Consider the following 22,082-nt stretch of genomic DNA (forward strand, 5'->3'; position numbering starts at 1 on the left):
CGGGGCCTGCGCAGCGCGAGGAGCCTGAGGAGGCGGAGGAGGAGGAGGAGGTCGCCGCCGCCGCCCTCCCTCCGTCCGTCCGTCCGTCCCCTCGCCGGCTCCGCCATGGTGACGGTCCCGGAGCTGCTGGCCCTGCTGTCCGCCCTGACCGCCGCCGCCTCCGGCTACTTCGTCAGCATCGACGCGCACGCGGAGGAGTGCTTCTTCGAGCGGGTCACCTCGGGCACCAAGATGGGGCTCATCTTCGAGGTGGCCGAGGGCGGCTTCCTCGATATCGACGTGGAGGTCAGGGCGCCCGCGGCGTCGGCGCGCATGCGCGCGGTGGGGGGGGGCGCGCACGCGCGTGTGGTGGGGGCGCGCATGCGCGCGGAGGGGTGGGGGGCGCGCGCGCACGCGCGTGTGGTGGGGGCGCGCATGCGCGCGGAGGGGTGGGGGGGGGCGGTCTTTTATTTGGACAGCGTTTATTAAGCGCTTACTATGTGCCAAGCACTGTTCTAAGCGCTGGGGAGGTGACAAGGCGATGAGGTTGCACCACGTGGGGCTCCCAGTCTTAATAATAATGATAATAAATGATGGCATTAATTAAGCCCTGTTCTAAGCGCTGGGGAGGGTACACGGTGATCAGGTTGCCCCACGTGGGGCTCACAGTCTTAATAATGATAATAATGGTGGTATTTATTAAGCGCTTACTATGTGCCAAGCACTGTGCTAAGCGCTGGGGAGGTTACAAGGTGACCAGGTTGTCCCATGGGGGGCTCACAGTCTTAATAATGGTAATGATGGTGGTATTTATTAAGCGCTTACTATGTGTAAAGCACTGTTCTAAAGTACTGGGGAGGTGACAAGGCGATGAGGTTGCCCCACGTGGGGTTCACAGTCTTAATAATAATAATAATGGTGATGGCATTTATTAAGCGCTTATTATGTGCCAAGCACTGTTCTAAGCGCTGAGGAGGGTAGAAGGTGATGAGGTTGCCTCACGTGGGACTCACAGTCTTAGTAGTAATAATGACAATGAGGATGGCGTTTATTAAGCGCTTACTATGTGCCAGGCACTGTTCTAAGCGCTGGGGAGGGTACAAGGTGATGAGGTTGCCCCACGTGGGGCTCACAGCCTTAATAATAATAATGATGGCATTTACTAAGCGCTTACTACGTGCCAAGCACTGTTCTAAGCGCTGAGGAGGGTAGAAGGTGATGAGGTTGCCTCACGTGGGACTCACAGTCTTAATAGTAATAATAACAATGAGGATGGCGTTTATTAAGCGCTTACTATGTGCCAGGCACTGTTCTAAGCGCTGGGGAGGTGACAAGGTGATGAGGTTGCCCCACGTGGGGCTCACAGCCTTAATAATAATAATGATGGCATTTACTAAGCGCTTACTACGTGCCAAGCACTGTTCTAAGCGCTGAGGAGGGTAGAAGGTGATGAGGTTGCCTCACGTGGGACTCACAGTCTTAATAGTAATAATAACAATGAGGATGGCGTTTATTAAGCGCTTACTATGTGCCAGGCACTGTTCTAAGCGCTGGGGAGGTGACGAGGTGATGAGGTTGCCCCACGTGGGGCTCACAGCCTTAATAATAATAATGATGGCATTTACTAAGCGCTTACTATGTGCCAAGCACTGTTCTAAGCGCTGGGGAGGTTACAAGGTGATCAGGTTGTCCCACGGGGGGGGGCTCACAGTCTTAATAATGATAATAATGATGGCATTTATTAAGCGCTTATTATGTGTAAAGCACTGTTCTAAGCGCTGGGGAGGTTAAAAGGTGATGAGGTTGCCCCACGTGGGGCTCACAGTCTTAATAATGATAATAATGGTGGTATTTATTAAGCGCTTACTATGTGCCAAGCACTGTTCTAAGCGCTGGGGAGGTTACAAGGTGATCAGGTTGTCCCATGGGGGGCTCACAGTCTTAATAATGATAATGATGATGGTATTTATTAAGTGCTTACTATGTGTAAAGCATTGTTCTAAAGTACTGGGGAGGTGACAAGGCGATGAGGTTGCCCCACGTGGGGTTCACAGTCTTAATAATAATAATAATGATGATGGCATTTATTAAGCGCTTACTGTGTGCAAAGCACTGTTCTAAGGGCTGGGGAGGGTACAAGGTGATGAGGCTGCCCCACGTGGGGCTCACAACCCTAATAGTAATGATAATAATGATGATGGCATTTATTAAGCGCTTATTGTGTGTAAAGCATTGTTCTAAGCGCTGGGGAGGTTACAAGGAGATGAGGTTGCCCCACGTGGGGCTCACAGTCTTAATAATAATTGTGATGGCATTTATTAATCAATCAATCAATCGTATTTATTGAGCGCTTACTATGTGCCGAGCACTGTACTAAGCGCTTGGGAAGTACAAATTGGCATCATATAGAGACGGTCCCTACCCAACAGTGGGCTCACAGTCTAAAAGGGGGAGACAGAGCGCTTACTATTTATTAAGCGCTTACTATTTGCCAAGCACTGTTGTAAGCGCTGGGGAGGGTACAAGGTGATCAGGTTGCCCCACGTGGGACTCACAGTCTTAATGATGATAGTAATTATGATGGCATTTATTAAGCGCTTAGTATGCATAAAGCACTGTTCTAAGCACTGGAGAGGTTACAAGGTGATGAGGCTGCCCCACGTGGGGCTCAGTCAATAATAGTAATAATAGTGATGGCATTTATTAAGCGCTTACTATGTGCCAAGCATTGTTCTAAGCGCTGGGGAGGTGACAAGGTGATCAAGTTGTCCCACGGGGGGAATCAACAGTCTTAATAGTAATGATGGCATTTATTAAGCGCTTCCTATGTGCCAAGCACTGTTCTAAGGGCTGGGGAGGTGACAAAGTGTTGAGGTTGCCCCACGTGGGGCTCACAGTCTTAGTAATAATAATAATGATGGCATTTATTAAGCGCTTACTATGTGCCAAGCAATGTTCTAAGAGCTGGGGGAGGTTACAGGGTGATCAGGTTGCCCCATTTGGGGCTCACAATCTTAATAATAATAATAATGGCATTTATTAAGCGCTTACTATGTGCCAAGCACTGTTCTAAAGCGCTGGGGAGGTGACAAGGTGATGAGGTTGCCCCACGTGGGGCTTACAGTCTTAATAATAATAATGATGGCATTTATTAAGCACTTACTATGTGCCAAGCACTGTTCTAAGCGCTGGGGAGGTTACATGGTGATGAGGTTGCCCCACATGGGGCTCACAGTCTTAATAATAATAATAATAATGATGGTGGCATTTATTAAGCGCTTACTATGTGCAAAGCACTGTTCTAAGTGCTGGGGAGGTTACAAGACAAGCAGGTTGTCCCACGGGGGGCTTGCAGTCTTCACCCCCATTTTACAGATGAGGTAACTGAGGCCCAGAGAAGTGAAGTGACTCGCCCAAAGTCACACAGCTGACAATCGGCGGAGCTGGGATTTGAACCCATGACCTCTGACTCCAAAGCCCGGGCTCTTTCCACTGAGCCACACTGCTTCTCTTCTTCCCCATTTTACAGATGAGGGAACTGAGGCCCAGTGAAGTGTCTTGCCCAAAGTCACACAGCTGACAATTGGCGGAGCCGGGATTTGAACCCGTGACCTATGACTCCAAAGCCCGTGCTCTTTCAACTGGGCCACGTATGTGCAAAGCACTGTTCTAAGCGCTGAGGAGGTTACAGGGTGATCAGGCTGTCCCACGGGGGCTCACAATCTTAATCTCCATTGTAGTAATAATAATAATGATAATAATGGTATTAAGCGCTTACTATGTACAAAGCACTGTTCTAAGCGCTGAGGAGGTTACAAGGTGAACAGGCTGTCCCACGGGGGCTCACAGTCTTAATCTCCATTGTAATAATAATAATAATAATTGTGTTTGTTAAGTGCTTACTATGTACAAAGCACTGTTCTAAGCGCTGAGGAGGTTACAAGGTGATCTGGTTGTCCCACGGGGGGCTCACAACCTTAATCCCCATTTTACAGATGAAGGGACTGAGTCCCAGAGAAGTGAAGTGTTCTAGACCGTGAGCCCGGTGTTGGGTAGGGACCGTCTCTATATGTTGCCAACTTGTACTTCCCAAGCGCTTAGTCCAGTACTCCACACGCAATAAGCGCTCAATAAATGCGATTGAATGAATGGACTCGCCCAAGGTCACACAACTAAGTGGCAGAGTCGGAATCTGAACTCATGACCTCTGATTCCCAAGCCCGGGCTCTTTTCCACCGAGCCACGCTGCTTCTCTAAGCTATGTACGCTTCCGTAAGCTCGTTGTGGGCAGGGAATGGGTCTGCTTATTGTGCTATTGTCCCCTCCCAAGCGCTTAGCACAGTGCGCTGTACACAGTAAACGCTCAGTAAATACCAGGCACTGATTCTCCAGACTGGAAGGTCGTTGTGGGCAGGGAATGGGTCTGCTTATTTGATGTTCTCTCCCAAGCGCTGAGTACAACGCGCTGTACACGGTAAGCTCTCAGTAAATGCCACTCACTGATTCTCCTGACTGGAAGCCCACTGTGGGCAGGGAATGGGTCTGCTTACTTGATGTTGTCCTCTCCCAAGCGCGTATTACAGTGTGCTGTACACGGTGAGCGCTCAGTAAATACCACCTGCTGATTCTCTAGACTGGAAGCTCATTGTGGGTAGGGAATGGGTCTGCTTATTTGGTATAGCCCTCTCCCAAGCGCTTAGTACAGTGCTTCCCCCACGGTAAGTGCTCAGTAAATGCCATTCACTGATTCTCCAGACCGTAAGCTCGTTGTGGGCAGGGAATGGATCTGCTGCTTATTTGGTATTGACCTCTTCCAAGCGCTTAGTACAGTGCTCCCCCCACGGTAATCGCTCAGTAAATGCCATTTACTAGTTCTGCAGACTGTAAGCACGTTGTGGGCAGGGATTGGGTCTGCTTATTCTATTGTCCCCTTTCAAGCGCTTAGTACAGTGCTCCACCCACGGTAAGCGCTCAGTAAATACCATTCACTGATTCTCCAGAGCAAGCTCGCTGTGGGCAGGGAATGGGTCTGCTTCTTTGATAGTGTCATCATCAATCGTATTTATTGAGCGCTTACTATGTGCAGAGCGCTGTGCTAAGCGCTTGGGAAGTACAAATTCACAACATATAGAGACAGTTCCTACCCAACAGTGGGCTCACAGTCTAAAAGACTGTGATATCGTCCTCCCCCAAGCGCTTAGCACAGCGCTCCGCCCACGGTAACCGCTCAGTAAACGCCGCCCACTGATTCTCCAGACCGGAAGCTCGTTGTGGGCAGGGAATGGGTCTGCCGCTTATTGTGCCGTTGTTCTCTCGCAAGCGCTTAGTACAGTGCACTGCAACACAGTAAGTGCCCAATAAATAGGACTGAATGAATTCTCGGGCAAATCATCCTGCTCTCCCGGGCTGGGCCTCCCTCATTCATTCAATCGTATTTATTGAGCACTTACTGTGTGCAGAGCACTGTACTAAGCGCTTGGAAAGTACAGTTCGGCAACAAATAGAGACAGTCCCTACCCAACAACACGCCCTCCCTCCCTGGCTTAGTACAGCCTCGGCTTCATCTGTCCGTCCGTCCGTCCGTCTGTCCCCGGTCCGGCACCGCCGGGGGAGGCTGCGGTTGGGGTTCTTCCTTAATAATAATAATAATAATAATAATGACATTTATTCAGCGCTTACTATGTGCAAAGCACTGTTCTAACTGCTGGAGAGGATACAAAGTGATTAGGTTGTCCCACGTGGGGCTCACAGACTTCATCCCCATTTTACAGATGACAGAACTGAGGCACAGAGAAGTCAAGTAACTTGCCCAAAGTCACCCAGCTGACAAGTGGTGGAGCCGGCATTTGAACCCACGACCTCTGACTTCAAAGCCCGGGCTCTTTCCACTGAGCCACGCTGCTTCTCTTAGCTTCCTTAGCACGGGCTTCCTTAGCCCGTGGGAAGCGGTCGCTTAGATCAGTCCATCAGGGGTATTTATTGAGCGCTCACTATATGCAGAGCACTCTACCAAGAGCCCGGGACAGTACAAGACAACAGAATTAATGCATACGTTCCCTGCCCATAATGAGCCAACAGTCCCTGGGTCAACAATGGGGTTTGATAATAATAATGATAATAATTTGGGAATTTGTTAAGAATTTACTCTGTGCCGAGCACCGTTCTATGCACTGGGGTAGATACAAGGTAATCAGGTAGTCCCACGTGGGGCTCACAGTCTTCACCCCCATTTTACAGGCAAGGCAACTGAGGCACAGAGAAGTGAAGCGGCTTGCCCAGGGTTACTCAGCGGACGAGTGGCGGAGCGGGGATTAGAACCCACGACCTCTAACTCCCAAGCCCGGGCTCTGGACGCTAAGCTACGCTGCTTCTGTTATTCAATTTATTGAGCGCTCACTGGGTGTAGCGTTTTTAGACTGTGAGCCCACTGTTGGGTAGGGACTGTCTCTATATGTTTATTTATTTATTTTACTTGTACATATCTATTCTATTTATCTTATTTTGTTAGTATGTTTGGTTTTGTTCTCTGTCTTCCCCTTTTAGACTGTGAGCCCACTGTTGGGTAGGGACTGTCTCTAGATGTTGCCAATTTGTACTTCCCAAGCGCTTAGTACAGTGCTCTGCACATAGTAAGCGCTCAATAAATACGATTGATGATGATGATGATGATGATGTTGCCAACTTGTGCTTCCCAAGCGCTTAGTACAGTGCTCTGCACACAGTAAGTGCTCAATAAATATGATTGATGATGATGATATCTGTCAATAGCTGGCCTCCACCCTGTCAGGCCACAGACCCATTAACAGCTGCTTTTCTTCTCCTCAGTCTTACCCTAGAGAAGCTGCATTTTCTATTACAAACTGCTAGGGATACGGCATATCGTTAAATGTGAGGCTAGAAGAACTTCTTCAATTTGGTAAATCTTTATAAAGGGAATTCTTGAAGTAAACCGCTATTAAACCGTTCCGTGGTTTTCTCTGGGGATTAAGTACTTGGCTTTCATTCTCGCTCCTCTGTGCTGCGATCCACCACGGAGAATAAGATATGTGAATATATATATATGAGATAAGATATGTGGAGAATAAAGTATGTGAGCCACACTGAGGTGGCTCCCAGCAGTCACTCACCAACCCCTAGAATAATAATAATAATAATGATGGCATTTATTAAGCGCTTACTATGTGCAAAGCACTGTTCTAAGCGCTAGAAACGCCACCGTGAAGTACGGAGAAGAACCCCATCCTCGCTTGAAACCCCAAGGATGGTTTGCTCAAGTGAGAAATTGTCGTACGACGTCAGGTTTCCCTTTCAGTTACTTTTAAATGGTCAAAGCTAGTTTTGCCTAGTTTGGAAAACAGCATTTCAGCAGAATTGAGAAATGAAAACAATTAAGAAAGCTAAAAATGAGTCAGAAAGCAGTTTAGCTGGGGCACTGTTTCTGCCTCGATAGTTATCAGTAACACCTGAAATGTAGTTTGAGAAAGATTCATTTACTCTGAAATTTGTGATGGCAGTGACGCGAACTAAAATTCATTTGTGAGGTTCATAGTGGCCTCCCCTTCCAACACTTCCCCAGTTGCCACTTCAGCATGTATGCCAATCAACCCATAGGATTTATTGAGTGTCCTTGTGTAGAGCACTCTACTAAGCGTATGAGAATCAATCAATCGTATTTATTGAGCGCTTACTGTGTGCAGAGCACTGTAATAAGCGCTTAATTGTGAGAGAATACAATTGGTAAAGTTGAATTGACCCCTAGCTTTGTGTTTGTTAGTCTATCTTTTATGGTATTTAACTGCTTACTGTGTGCCAGTACTGCCTACTTTATTACGCGCGGGGATAGATACAAGGTCATCAGATTGGACACAGTCCAGGCCCCGTATGAATCCCCAGTTGACCGATCAGGTAAATGAGGAACAGAAAAGCTAAGTGACTTGCCCAAGATCACACAGCAGACAAGTGGGGGAGGCCGGATTAGAACCCAGGTCCTTCCCTTCCTAGCCTCAAGGAGCTGCCATTTAAGTATTCACAACTCCCTATAGCACTTGTGTGCCTGTGTATTTAAATTTATACTCACTACTTCCTAGCTAAAGTTTTTTCAGTTTTTGCCTCCCCATGGAGACTGTAAACTCTTACTATTATTGTCAATAATAATAATAATATTTATTAAGCACTTATTCTGTGCCAAGCCCCGTTCTAGGCATTTCGGTAAATCCAAGTTAATCAGGTTTGCTGTTGCCCCCTTTCTCCCATCGTCTAAGTGGGAGAAGATATTTTATCCCCGTTTTGCAGATGAGGAAATTGAAGTACAGAGACTTCAAGCGACTTGCTCAAGGTCACACAGTCGGCAGATGGCCGAACCAGAATTAGAATCCAGGTCTCTGCCACCCTGGCCTGTGCTCTTTTGATTCAGCCTGTGGGCAGGGACCGTGACTGCCACCTTAATTCTTTTGTACTCTGCACCCAGTAGATACTCACTAAATTCTATTAAGTGAATGCCTAGAACAAATGTTGCTTTTTTCCTTAGGGTTTCAGTCGAAGACAAATAGCGAAGCTGCCGAAAGTGACTGACCGCCACGTGCTCTTGATATGATCGTTCATCCAGTAGTATCTGTTGAGCTCCTACTGTGTGCAGAACACTGTTCTAGAGACAACTAAAAGACATGATCCTTGTCTTAAGGAATTTTATGATCTGGTACATAGCCACCTCAACCAAAATTAAATTCCAGTGCCAACAATCTGTTTTAGGTTACCCAACCACCTCTGCATCGAAGAGAAACTCCTTACCATTGGTTTTAAAGCACTCAGTCACCTTCCCCCTCCTTCTTTACCTCTTCGATTTCCTCTTACAACCCAGTTGGCACGCTTCACTCCTCTAGCGCCAACCTACTTAGTGTACTTCAGTCTCATCTATTTCATAGCCGCCGACCCCTTGCCCACCTCCTGCCTCCGATCTGGAATGCCCTCCCCCTTCATATCTGACAGACCATCCTGTTTCCCACCTCACAGGCCTTATTACAAGGCCCATCTCCTCCAAGAGGCCTTCCCTGACTAAGCCCCCATTTCCTCTTCTCCCACTCCCTTTGGCATCGGATTTGTACTCTTTATTTACACTGCCCTCAGACCCACTGCACTTAAGTACATAACTGACTTCCTTACGATCAAGCCTGTCTCCCCTAGACCGTTAAGTTCCTTTTGGGTAGGGACTGTGTCTGCCAACTCTGTAATAGTGTTCCCTCCCAAGCGCTTAGTACATACGTGTTCAAGAAAGTGGCGTTGCTTCGTGGATTAGAGCACGGGCCCGGGAGACAGAAGGAACTGGGTTCTAATCCTGGCTCTGCCGCTCGTGTGTTGTGTAATCTTGGGCAAGTCACTTAATTTACCTCATCTGTAAAATGGGGAGTGAGACCGAGCCCCACGTGGGACAAGGGAATGGGTCCGATCTGGTTTGCTTGTATCCACTCCAGCGCTTAGTACAGCGCCTGGCACACAGTAAGCACTTAACAAATACCATTATTATTATTATTATCACCCTCTACCCCAGTGCTTAGTATAGTGCCTGTCACGTAGTAAGTGCTTAAAGTCTATATTTAAAAAAAAAAAGAAGAAATATGGTTGATTGAAGGTCTACCAGAGTTGTTAAATTTTCAATTCCCTTTTTAAACTTCTGAAGTATTTTTTTTTTTTGCCACTGCCTGATGCCATGTCACTGATATGCTTTTTCCTTACTCTAGATTACAGGACCTGATAATAAAGGAATTTACAAAGGAGACCGGGAGTCCAGTGGGAAATACACGTTTGCTGCTCACATGGATGGAACTTACAAGTTTTGTTTTAGCAACAGAATGTCCACCATGACTCCAAAGATAGTGATGTTCACTATTGATATTGGAGAAGCTCCAAAGGGCCAAGATATGGAAACAGAAGGTGCGAGCATTTGCAAGGAGACGGTTCACGTGACGCTTTCTGTGTCTGGAGATTTTCTCATTTTTAGTAGTCTTGTTTTTTCCCTTCTGAACTTAAGAATAATCTTGGCGTTACATACCCCCTTTATGTTATCTGGCGCTTTATGGCGTGTCCCAAATTTGATGTCATAAAGTAATCTACCTTTTGCAAGCTAACTTGCCTATAGCCAGCTCTCCCTCGATTTCCATTTATTCCAATTAAGGTCACATTTAATTTCAGGCCTCAGTCTGACTTCTCTCCTCCCCTTATTGTACGAATGCCAGTATGTAGTTTTTCGCATGGTGTAAAAAATGATCAAGTTACTGCTTTTTGTTGGGTACTTCTGTTTATCTGTGATACTTCTCTTTAGGTGGTGGAGATACCTGGGATGGTAGGTGTACTGCTTTTTGACAGCTCTTGGCAATCCTGTCTTTTGCATAGATGGTTGACTAATGTCTAGTTTGTGCTTGACTTTTTCTCTAACCTCAGTTTGTTAGCATGAGATTGGGCGCTTTTTTTTTTTTAAGCCTACCTCTTAATGAAAACCCTACATGCAGGTAGTTATTGATGAGACACTTTTCATTTAACATAATGTGGAAGACTGTCGAGAATTTTAACAAAGTTTTACCTTCTGAACTTGAAAGGAAATAATAAAAATAATTGTGGGATTGCCCTTGGGTAAATAAGTGCAGATCAGCTCTTCGTATACATCAGCTTATTGGAGTTGAGCAATATCACTGGTTTTTTAATCTTAAGCAGATGTACAACAGTGTTTGCCATCACTTCATTTATAGCAGGTTTGTCTCGGGGCCAGGGGAAGTAAGAAAAATCGGTCTAAGAGTTTGAGGCCTCTGTACGTTGACTGTTGGTCATTTAGCTTAATATCTCAGCCTGCCAACTGTCTTTGAGAGCATTTTTTTAATACGTTTCAAAATAGCAGTGGGGTAACATCGATTAAGCAATCAAAATTTTAGAAATGGAGCGGAGAAGAACAGACTGTTTTTGTTTGGATTTCTTGAAGGTCGTTATTGCTCAGACTAGTCGCAAGCAGATAGAGCCATTATTCTGCCTGGAGCATTCCAGACTCAGTCCCCCAGTTCTTCTTGGTATTTTTTTCTAGGCGGCAGGAAGACACATGAGTTTTGCAGGGCTTGGTTTTCTCTCTCCGTCCTTCTAGTAAGAGGGATGGAGTAGTTTGACCACGTTGGCCGACGTATTTGAAGTTTGAACTGTTCTTAAATAATCCTTTAACGTGTCTTGGAGCCTTGCTTTTGCGTGTTAATGGCACTGAGTAGCAGCTACCGAATCGACCCCCTTCCCCTTAAAAGTTTACGTGTAAGGCCTTGGACTCCTCCAGCAGAGTCCACACAGGTGTCGCTCAAGTCCGCGGGGCCCTCGGTCTCTGCTGCCATCCCCACAGTCGCTTAGCACCTGATCCGTGATTTTGAAATCCAAACGGTTTATCGTTGGATCTTGGGTGATGGGATAGATCCTCAAAAAGTCGGCTTTCTTCCTGCCCTTTGTGGGTCATCTGTTATATAGTCACACTCCCTGGAAGCGCATGCTCCGTTCCCTTCGAAGCTGAGACTAGCACACCCCACGTACATCTTCGGGGAGAAGTGCGCCGGCCGGAAAACCCTGGGCAATCAAGAGCCTTTTGGTCGGTAGAAAAAGCTCTGTCATTTCCCCACTCTGTTAAAATACGTCTGAATGTGGCCACGAGAGGGTCAGAAGAGGTGAGACCCGAGAGCTGATATTTCAGTGATTCATTTTTCCTTTGCTAAAGAGGGATAGCTCCTAAAATGGAAGAATCCACTTCTGGGTGGCTCACGGTAGTATACAGGAACCCCGGAGATGTATTTAGTACTAAAAAGTTTGTTCCATTTGAATTTTTCAAATATTTGCATGGTATCGATTGTGCCTGGTTCTCGCTCATAAGTTTTCACTCTTTGGTTTTCTGTGACAGGGGTTTGATATAGAAAGTTAGACTGTATCTTGACCAAGCGTTGTTGCCATCCTCTGTTCAGCCCACTTCCTCTCCGTGGCTCTACCAGCTAGTCCGGAGAGCGGAGTTCACTTAAAAAGCAAAACAAAAAAATGTAAAGAAATCCGTTATCTGCCAAGGGTAAGTATTCTGTAGATTGCTCCCCCGTCTAAGAGCTTTCTCTCCCAGGACCAAGTCTACTTAAAAAGTCCTGTAAGGTTTTCAGACTTCATCAGTAAAGCTGAACAACTTTCCAAAAAGAATACCAATAAAAAAGTGGTCAGAAAGGTGGTTGGGGGGGAGAGTCGCTTCCAAATTACCTTCGGAAGTCTTGGTGCTTTCCAAGAGAAGCCTTTTCTGACAGCATCTTGAAAAACAAAATAAGCCATCAAACACATTTTCTCATTCTCCCCGACCCCTGTGCAGCGCACCAGAACAAACTAGAAGAGATGATTAACGAGCTAGCTGTGGCCATGACAGCTGTGAAGCATGAACAGGAGTACATGGAAGTTCGTGAGCGAATACATAGAGCGAGTAAGTGAAGACTCAACCGTCGGCACGCTTATGTGGAATAATCGTATGTCGGGGTCATCTGGAATCCGCCGGGGTTGAAAGTGAACGTTCAAAACTCTTGAATCGGTCATTATAGCGAATCAGTTCCACCTTCTTTATTGGACGAGAGCTCTTTCATCCGAGGGGCCCTTTGTAAATGAGGATATTTCACTCAGTGTTCCAAAATGGTTTTCATTAGAAGCTGTTGACAGAATAGTTTCTTGGAAGCGGTGAGGGGCAAATTTGCCTTGATTTAGGTTTTGGGTGGAGTGTGACTCTGTGCTTTCTTCATCTACAAGTTTGATAAATGAACCATTAAACACAGGATGAAATTCAGCCGGGGCGAAAGGCTAAGCAAGGGAGCTACAAGTATGCATTGAGTATTAGATGACTTAAGTGTATTATGTCTGGTGTATATTCATTCATTCCCAGACTGAGCCCCCTCCTTCCTCTCCCCCTCCTCTCCCTCCCCATCCCCCCGCCTTACCTCTTTCCCCTCCCACTGCACCTGTATATATGTATATATGTTTGTACATATTTATTACTCTATTTTATTTGTACATATTTATTGTTTTATTTTTGTTAATATGTTTTGTTTTGTTCTCTGTCTCCCCCTTCTAGACTGTGAGCCCACCGTTGGGTAGGGACCGTCTCTATATGTTGCCAACTTGTACTTCCCAAGCGCTTAGTACAGTGCTGTGCACACGGTAAGCTCTCAATAAATACGATTGAATGAGAGAAAAATCAGGAAAATTCATAATTTAAGGGGATGTCATGGTTTTTTTTTTTTTGTATAGTCCAGTCACGGTTTCCAGCACAGCATTCCACAGATAGTCGCTTTCATTTTGCACAAGTAATTGTGGTTTACTAAATATTTGACTTGGATTTGCGCCCTTTACTTGCCCTACCCTCAGCCCCACAGTACTTTCGTACATATCCACAGTTGATTTATATTAATGTCTGTCTCCCCCTCTAGACTGTGGGCAGGGAACGTGTCTGCCCACTCCTATATTGTACTCTCCCAAGCGCTTAGTACAGTGCTCTGCACCCAGTAAGTGCTCAGTACATACGGCGGACTGATAACAGAGTCTGCTGGAGTTCATTACATTTAGTGTTCGTAGGCAACAAAGGTTGTATCAGTTAAGATGGTCTTGACTGGTTTAATAATTTTCAAAGCATGTGTTCCTTTACACGTAATTAAAAATCACAGATTGTCAAGACAGGTGTTTGTGAGGAGAGGGACCATGTCTCTTCTTTTGAACTCTTCCAAGTGCTTAGTCCAGTGTTGTGCACACAGTGGTTGCTCAGTCAATACTGTTGAAGGCAAATAGCTAAAACACTGACATCCATTGGGGTTACATATCAAGTAGTCATCAGTCCAATCCCATTTTTATTAAGAGACTGCGGTGGTTTCAAATGTTATTTGGATTTGGTTTCAGAGCCCTAGCTCTCGCCCTTTCCAGTCCCTACTTGACTCTGCTTCTGAGATCAGCTTAGAAAAAAATGTTCGCTCCGTGTCTCCCCGGGACTCAAAAACCTCCGATGGTTGCCCATTCACGGCCACGTCAAACAGAAACTCGTTGCCGTCGGCTTGAAGGGGTGCTCGGTCAGCTCTCGTGCCTCTTCCCTCACTTTCCTAATCTCCCACTACAACGCAGCCTAAACACTTCACCCCTCTAACACTATCCCTCGAACTTCTGTCTTGCCGCCTTCCCCCTTTGGCTTGAAACTCCCTTTCCGTTCATATCTGACAGACCCCCCCTACTCTCCCCACCTTCAAAGCCCTCCTAAAATCCTATCTCCTCCAAGAGGCCTTTCCTTGCTAAGCCCTCACTTCCCCTCTCCCCTTCTAGACTGTAAACTCGTCGAGGGCAGGGAATGTATCTGTCATATTGTACTCTCCCAAGCACACAGGAAGCACTCAAATACGATGTATTGATTGCACACGGTAAGCATCATCATCAGTGGTATTTATTAAGTGCTTACTGCACGTCGAGTACTTTACTAAGCCCTGGGACACTCGGGTAGAAATCGGGCCCGTCTGTTGTGGAGCTCACAATCTAAGGGAGCGTTCAGTTGGTCAGTGGTATTTATTGAGCACTTAGTATGCACAGAGTACTGGACTAAGTGCTTAGAGGAGTACAAGTGAGTTGAATAGCGTTGATTGGTAGTAGTTTGGGCTTTGAAGTAATCATAATTATTAGACGACTCCTAGCGAATTGCCAGGTTTAGGCGGAACATCAAGGCCGCCAATGTGTAAGAAAGCCGCACGGCCTAGTGGAAGAGGCATTTCAACCCAGGAGTCTCTCAGGACCTGGGCTTTAATTTTAGGTCTGCGGCGTCTTTGCCACGGGACCCCGGGGAAGTCACTTGGCTTCTCTGTGTCTTCCTCCTCGTCTGTACAATGGGGATTAAATCCCTGCTGTCCCTCTTAGACGGCGAGCCCCGTGCGAAACAGGATTGTGTCCGACAGTGGGAGAACACAGAGTAAGAGTTTACCAAATACCACGATGACCATTGTTACGATCAGAAACTAGGTGCTATCAGTTTAAAAGATTAGGGTCGTAGTATTTGGTTTACTCTGCTGTACATCAACATTGCCTTTCGGAGGCTGAATCCGAATGGATCGCACGTCTCGGCCGAATACGATCAAACCGTAAAGCTAAATGTTCCCGTTCCGGTTTTAGAGCCGTCTTTTGGCCATATGGTACTTTGTACTTTGGCCATTTGTACTTCCCAAGCGCTTAGTACAGTGCTCTGCACATAGTAAGCACTCAATAAATACGATTGATGATGATGATATGGTCTGGGTGATCGTGCTGGGTGATGCAGATCTGAGCCTTTGGAGACTTGAAAACTCCCAGTGGTTGGGTTCGTCATCTTCGGAAAGTAATCTCTCTGCTCAGTGGGGATTTTGTTTGGTGCATATGATGGGAATCTTGGGAGAATCATTAATGTGAGGCCGCTTGGATTTTCTTGGGAGAAATGCACAAATGCACACAGTAATTAGAACTGTTCTTGACCTACTGATGGACTAGAGCATTTATTCATTCAGTCGTATTTATTGAGCGCTTACTGCGTGCATATGATAACTGAATTAATTCTCTCCTTTGTCTGTCTTCCCCAGTCAATGACAACACAAACAGCAGAGTGGTCCTCTGGTCGTTTTTTGAAGCTCTTGTACTAGTTGCCATGACATTGGGACAGATCTACTACCTGAAGAGATTTTTTGAAGTCCGGCGGGTGGTTTAAAGGCCTTTCCTGATGATCCCAAACACAAAATTCACTGTTTACCAAACAACTTGGTCACCACAATGTCACTTAGCTTCTAAGCTTTTGTTTTCTGAACTCTGTACACTCATTGTTAATATTTCCTCTTGATAAATATGTTTTTTTGGGGGGAAAAAAAGGTAAAACATTCTGTAGCAAAGACTGTCCTGAAAACATTGACATTTGATTGGCGTTTTGTCATTTTAAATCTGCCTCCACCACGCAGGTCCTTCTAGAGCTCAAATACTGTAAATGGAATGTAGTAACATAGTAACTTTTTTTTGGCCTCGATTTTTCTCTTTCCTGTTTTCATAATCCAGTGCAATTCCTTGAAGACGACAGCACAAGGCCTGATGGTACTTTACTAAAATTGCTGTATATGTTCTCTGGATCTCTAACCCTGCTGTACAGGTTGTAAAAATGTTGCATTTGGCTGGTGGTTTGGGGGTGGGGTCTCTTTTGTTTTGCTTTGTTTTCAGGAACGCAGATAACTTAAATCCTGCCCCTCGAATAACAGGGCAGGAGGCATCCGACTTTTCAGGATGATGCCGTAACTGGGAACTTGTGTTCCTATTTCTGGTTTTAATTAAGAAACAAAGACACGTACCCAACAGACTACTCTCCTAACAAGATTTAAGCGTTCGTTACATTGGACCCTTGGGCTTTTTAAGTATGTGCCGAATAAATGAATTTTCTGTCCGGTGTAGCAGGCCGGTAACCCACGCGGCTCTGGGGTCCGCTCCATTTGTTGTAACAATATACATTAAAGCCAGTTGCGTGCAACGTGTTGGCTCAGCGGATGATGGCTATTAAATTCCTCTGCGCTGGCCCGCCCGGCGTTTGCCCCCTCTTGCCCCCCACCTTCACCTCCCCGCCGCCCAAAACCATTGGCACTATTGAAGTGTAACTGGGGAAAGCTGGATTCCTGATGCCAAAGGGTTAAAGGCTCCCGAGTGTTATCGCAATGTTATACAGCCACTATTTTATTTTTAGTATTGGCATTTTGGGCCATTGTCTAGAGAGTACTGAGCATAATTCTCAGTGGTAGTTGGTTTTGGTTTCGTTTTTTTCTTGTTTTAGGCACATGTGAACTTCCTTCCGTATGAAACGCCTTTTTCGCTCTTGGTCTGGGACGATGGGTTTAAAATTTGAAAAGCATCTGTTTATGGTGTGGGGCTGATTCAGGATTACGCTGGGACTGATAGATATTAGTTACTTGTCCTTTTTTTGATCTTCTCAAGGGGGAAAACTACAAGTAACGAGTTTTGTACTCTATTAATTTAAAATTTGTTACAGGTTTTCATGTCGGGAGTAAAAAATTTTTCAACCTTAGGCAAATTCTTGCAACAGTTGACCAGTAAGGTGAGTGTTTCACCTTAGGGCAGTTGTTACCGACTCTTCTGTGTGAAACAGTTCAAAATTGGACTCAAAGATGTAAATGAAAATTGGTTGTCTAAATATGACCCAGGTTCGGTAAATAAACAATTCTTTAATAAAAAGGATCACGTTTGGGTTTTTTTTTCCTTCCGAAGAAATTATCATAACACAAACTGTACATCTAGGTGTGAAATAAATGTAATATAAGATTTAGACTTTTATTTTTTACTTCTGGAGAAGTGATCTTAATAAATGCAAACTTTACGTCTAGTTGTGAAATAAATTTTCGGACAGGGTTGAGCCGCTGTCGTTTAATTTCTCTAAATGTATCCTTACCTTCCGTTATAGCTTGGAGAGGAAATTTCTGAAATGCAACATACTGAGTTAATGGCTTGATTGTGGTGGTTCGTGCAACGTTTATCTTAAAACAGAAGTTCCCATTTCTTGATCAGACCTTTCCAGCTTTTAGTTAATTGAACTTGTGTACGCAAGTGAACTGGAAAATGTGGACCCCCCCACAAAGTCCCCCGAAGCTTGAGCGATCCAGGTTGGCCGAGGTTCGGGAACAAATCAAGTAGTTACTCGACTCTCTTTTCACTTGGTTCTGTGGAGCTGCAGCAGTGTAGGAAAGTAACTTTCAGCAACTTGTTACCCTTTTTAAATTTGCAAATCACAGTTTCGTGGCTTTTTCTTTTATCCTTGAGGCTCTCGTGTTAACGTTTCAGTTTTGTGCCGCCATTTGAAACAGTACAACCCCTGGGGGAAGAGAAAGAGGGAGAGAGAATGAAAATGAGTATATTAGAAAAAGACACAAATGACGGTGAAATTCATCGGCTGGAAAGGCCGACGCATGAAGCCCAGTCGCAGCCTCATTCTGCCCACAAAAAAGCTGTCCCTTGTGTTATATCCAGTATTTGCCGTGCACGACACTGCTTTCTCTTTTACCTCCTTATCTTTTGTTCTTTACAAAGCTTTTGCTCAAAAAGAGCCCCTCCTTTCTTTTAGACTGTGAGCCCACTGTTGGGTAGGGACTGTCTCTATGTGTTGCCAATTTGTACTTCCCAAGCGCTTAGTACAGTGCTCTGCACATAGTAAGCGCTCAATAAATACGATTGATTGATTGATTATTAGCGGTGCACGAGGCTGGCCTGTACTTCTAGACTGTGAGCCCGCTGTTGGGTAGGGACCGTCTCTATATGTTGCCAACTTGTCCTTCCCAAGCGCTTAATACAGTGCTCTGCACACAGTAAGCGCTCAATAAATGCGATTGAATGAATGAATGAGTGAACGTACTTGGCAGTTGAGTCCCAGTTCTCATGTGGGATGGAGGCTTTGACTTACTGTGTCTTTAAAATGTTTCCTCTGCCCTCCTCACTCTCTCTTTCCCAATTTCAGCTTTCCATTCTGCTGCCGTTCATTCTCCTCAATCAATCAATCAATTGTATTTATTGAGCGCTTACTGTCCTCGCGCTCCCCACCCGGCATAGCTGGGTTGAGGCGAACGGAGCTTCGATGCGAGGGGTTGGACTACTAAATTCCCGAACTTCCTTCTTGGTGAGCCCATTCATTCATTCAATCGTATTTATTGAGCGCTTACTGTGTGCAGAGCACTGGACTAAGCGCTTGGGAAGTACAAGTTGGCAACATTCAGAGACGGTCCGTACCCAACAGTGGGCTCACAGTCTAGAAGGGGGGAGACAGAGAACAAAACCAAACACATTAACAAAATAAAATAAATAGAATAGATTTGTACAAGTAAAATAGAGTAATCAATCAATTGTATTTATTGAGCGCTTCTGTGGAAGGAACCGAGGTGGGTGGGTGGGGGCCGAGTTTGCAATCCAGTCTAATAATAATAATGATGGTATTTGTTAAGCGCTTACTTTTCCCTTATTTCACATTAGACTTCCGCCTCCATATCTGCCCATCCGCCAAGCTAGCCCTCTTCCTCCCTTCAAGGCCCTGCTGAGAGCTCACCTCCTCCAGGAGGCCTTCCCAGACTGAGCCCCTTCCTTCCTCTCCCCCTCGTCCCCCTCTCCAACCCCCCTTCTTACCTCCTTCCCTTCCCCACAGCACCTGTATATATGTATATATGTTTGTACAGATTTATTACTCTATTTATTTTACTTGTACATATCTATTCTATTTATTTTATTTTGTTAGTATGTTTGGTTTTGTTCTCTGTCTCCCCCTTTTAGACTGTGAGCCCACTGTTGAGTAGGGACTGTCTCTACATGTTGCCAATTTGTACTTCCCAAGCGCTTAGTACAGTGCTCTGCACATAGTAAGCGCTCAATAAATACGATTGATGATGATGATGATGATGATCTGCCTCCTCACCCTGCCCCAACATTTAGATTTGAGTCCTTTATGGGCGGAGATTGGGTCTAATATCTTTGAATTTTTCCTAGCGCTTAGAATGCTTTGCCTATTGTAAAAGAATAATTAATGATCCGTACCATCGGCTGTGTAGACCAATCTTCTACCGCTCACCAGACATTTATTAAGCACTTACTGTGTGAAATAAGGGAAAAAGTCTAGTCTTGTTGGGAATGATGGAGGCATCCTCCACTAGGATACGGTCACAATGGTGTGTGTTATAGTTGAAGAAGCGGCGTGGCGAAGTGGATGGAGCGTGGGTTCGGGAGTCAAAAAGATCGTGGGTTCTAATCCCGGCACTGCCACGTGTCTGCTGTGTGACCCTGGGCAAATCGCTACACTCTTCTGGGCCTCAGTTTCCTCATCTGTCAAATGAGGATTGAGACTATGAGCCCCACATGGGACAACCTGATGTCTCCATCCCAGCGCTTAATATGGTGCTTGGCACATGGTAAGTGCTTATCATCATCATCAATCGTATTTATTGAGCACTTACTATGTGCAGAGCACTGTGCTAAGCGCTTGGGAAGTACAAATTGGCAACATATAGAGACAGTCCCTACCCAACAGTGGGCTCACAGTCTGGGCTCAGATACCCCAATTATTATTATGCAATAATGATGGCATGGAGAAGCAGCGTGGCTGTGTAAAGAGCATGGGCTTTGGAGTCAGAAGTCATGGGTTCAAATCCCGGCTCCACCAACTGTCAGCTGTGACTTTGGCCGAGTCACTTCACTTCTCCGTGCCTGTTACCTCATCTGTAAAATGGGGATTAAAACCGGGACACCCTGATCAGCTTGTAACCACCCCAGTGCTCAGAACAGTGCTCTGCTCATGGTAATAATAATGATAATAATGATGGTATTTGTTAAGCGCTTACTATGTGCATAGCTGGGGAGGTTACAAGGTGATGAGATTGCCCCACATGGGGCTCACAGTTTTAATCCCCGTTTTACAGATGAGGTAACTGAGGCACGGAGAAGTTAACTGACTTGCCCGAAGTCACACAGCTGACAGTTGGCGGAGCTGGGATTTGAACCCATGACCTCTGACTCCAAAGCCCGGGCTCTTTCCACTGAGCCACGCTGCTTCTCCAAGCGCTTAACAAATACCATCATTATTATCATTATTATTTGTTAAGCGCTTACTATGCGCAGTGCACTGTTCTAAGCACTGGGGAGGACACAAGGGACGGTCTCTATATGTTGCCAACTTGGACTTCCCAAGCGCTTAATCCAATGCCCTGCACACAGTAAGTGCTCAATAAATACAATTGATTGAATCATCATCATCATCAATCGTATTTATTGAGCGCTTACTATGTGCAGAGCACTGTACTAAGCGCTTGGGAATTACAAATTGGCAACATATAGAGACAGTCCCTACCCAACAGTGGGCTCACAGTCTAAAAGGGGGAGTCAGAGAACAAAACCAAACATACTAACAAAGTAAAATAAATAGATATGTACAAATTAAATAAATAAAGTAAAAAAAAATATGTACAAACATATATACATATATACAGGTGCTGTGGGGAAGGGAGGGAGGTAAGATGGGGGGGATGGAGAGGGGGACGAGGGGGAGAGGAAGGAAGGGGCTCAGTCTGGAAAGGCCTCCTGGAGGAGGTGAGCTCTCAGCAGGGCCTTGAAGGGAGGAAGAGAGTGAATGAATGAATGAATCGAATGAATGAATACGAGGAGATCAGGTTGTCCCCCGCGGGGCTCACCATCTTCACCCCCATTTTCCAGATGAGGGAACTGAGGCCCAGAGAAGCGAAGTGACTCGCCCGAAGTCACACAGCTGACAAGCGGCGGAGGCGGGATTAGAACCCACGACCTCTGACTCCCAAGCCTGGGCTCTTTCCGCTGCTTGTCTTGTAAGTCTCAGATTCATAATTTTGGGACCCCACTGTCCCTACCAGGTGTCTGCCAGCTTGCACTTCCCAAGCGCTTAGCACAGTGCTCTGCACACAGTAAGCGCTCAATAAATACGATTGATTGATTGATTGATTGAGGGGGACTGGGGGAGAAAGTGTGAGCCATCCTCTCCCACCACTACAGCAGAAGCAGGTTGAAGAGCATGGCTTGCTGGCAGGATACAACTTTTTTCTCTTAACCACTGGTACCTGAGAAGCAGCGTGGCTCAGTGAAAAGAGCCCGGGCTCTGGAGTCAGAGGTCATGGGTTCAAATCCTGACTCCACCACTTAGCTGGGTGACTTTGCGCAAGTCACTTCACTTCTCTGGGCCTCAGTTCCCTCATCTGTCAAATGAGGATTAAAACTGTGAGCCCCGCCATGGGACAACCTGATCACCTTGTAACCTCCCCAGTGCTTAGAACAGTGCTTGAGAAGCAGCGCGGCTCGGTGGGAAAGAGCCCGGGCTTTGGAGTCAGAGGTCATGGGTTCGAATTCTGACTCCGCCACTTAGCTGGGTGACTTTGCGCAAGTCACTTCACTTCCCTGGGCCTCAGTTCCCTCATCTGTCAAATGGGGATGAAGACTGTGAGCCCCCCCGGGGGACAACCTGATCACCTTGTATCCCCCAGTGCTTAGAACAGTGCTTGAGAAGCAGCGTGGCTCGGTGGGAAAGCGCCCGG

At 46.0% G+C, this 22,082-nt stretch overlaps 1 protein-coding gene across 2 annotated transcripts; it reads left to right on the forward strand.

Annotated features, from left to right (window-relative positions):
• Positions 1 to 36: 36 nt before the first annotated feature.
• Positions 37 to 17,232, forward strand: TMED2 (transmembrane p24 trafficking protein 2). Of its 2 annotated transcripts, XM_038762871.1 has the most exons (5): positions 37 to 285; positions 9,714 to 9,906; positions 10,295 to 10,315; positions 12,335 to 12,442; positions 15,588 to 17,232. In XM_038762871.1, the coding sequence occupies exons 1-5, from the start codon at positions 106 to 108 to the stop codon at positions 15,710 to 15,712; spliced, it is 627 nt and encodes a 208-aa protein (XP_038618799.1). In that variant the 5' UTR covers positions 37 to 105; the 3' UTR covers positions 15,713 to 17,232. The 2 variants fall into 2 exon arrangements, with proteins under 2 accessions (XP_038618799.1, XP_038618800.1); XM_038762872.1 differs by lacking the exon at positions 10,295 to 10,315 and having other exon boundaries at positions 106 to 285; positions 15,588 to 15,712.
• The last annotated feature ends 4,850 nt before the right edge of the window (positions 17,233 to 22,082 follow it).

Source organism: Tachyglossus aculeatus, chromosome 21 (genome assembly GCF_015852505.1).
Source record: "Tachyglossus aculeatus isolate mTacAcu1 chromosome 21, mTacAcu1.pri, whole genome shotgun sequence".
Taxonomy (NCBI): Eukaryota; Metazoa; Chordata; class Mammalia; order Monotremata; family Tachyglossidae; genus Tachyglossus; species Tachyglossus aculeatus.

What these genes read in the sequence shown, in the direction of transcription:
- TMED2 (XM_038762871.1), top strand. Translation starts at nt 106, where the DNA reads ATGGTGACGGTCCCGGAGCTGCTGGCCCTGCTGTCCGCCCTGACCGCC. An exon ending in TCCTCGATATCGACGTGGAG is followed by an intron (nt 286 to 9,713) that starts GTCAGGGCGCCC and finishes TCCTTACTCTAG; the next exon opens with ATTACAGGACCTGATAATAA. An exon ending in TGGTGGAGATACCTGGGATG is followed by an intron (nt 10,316 to 12,334) that starts GTAGGTGTACTG and finishes ACCCCTGTGCAG; the next exon opens with CGCACCAGAACAAACTAGAA.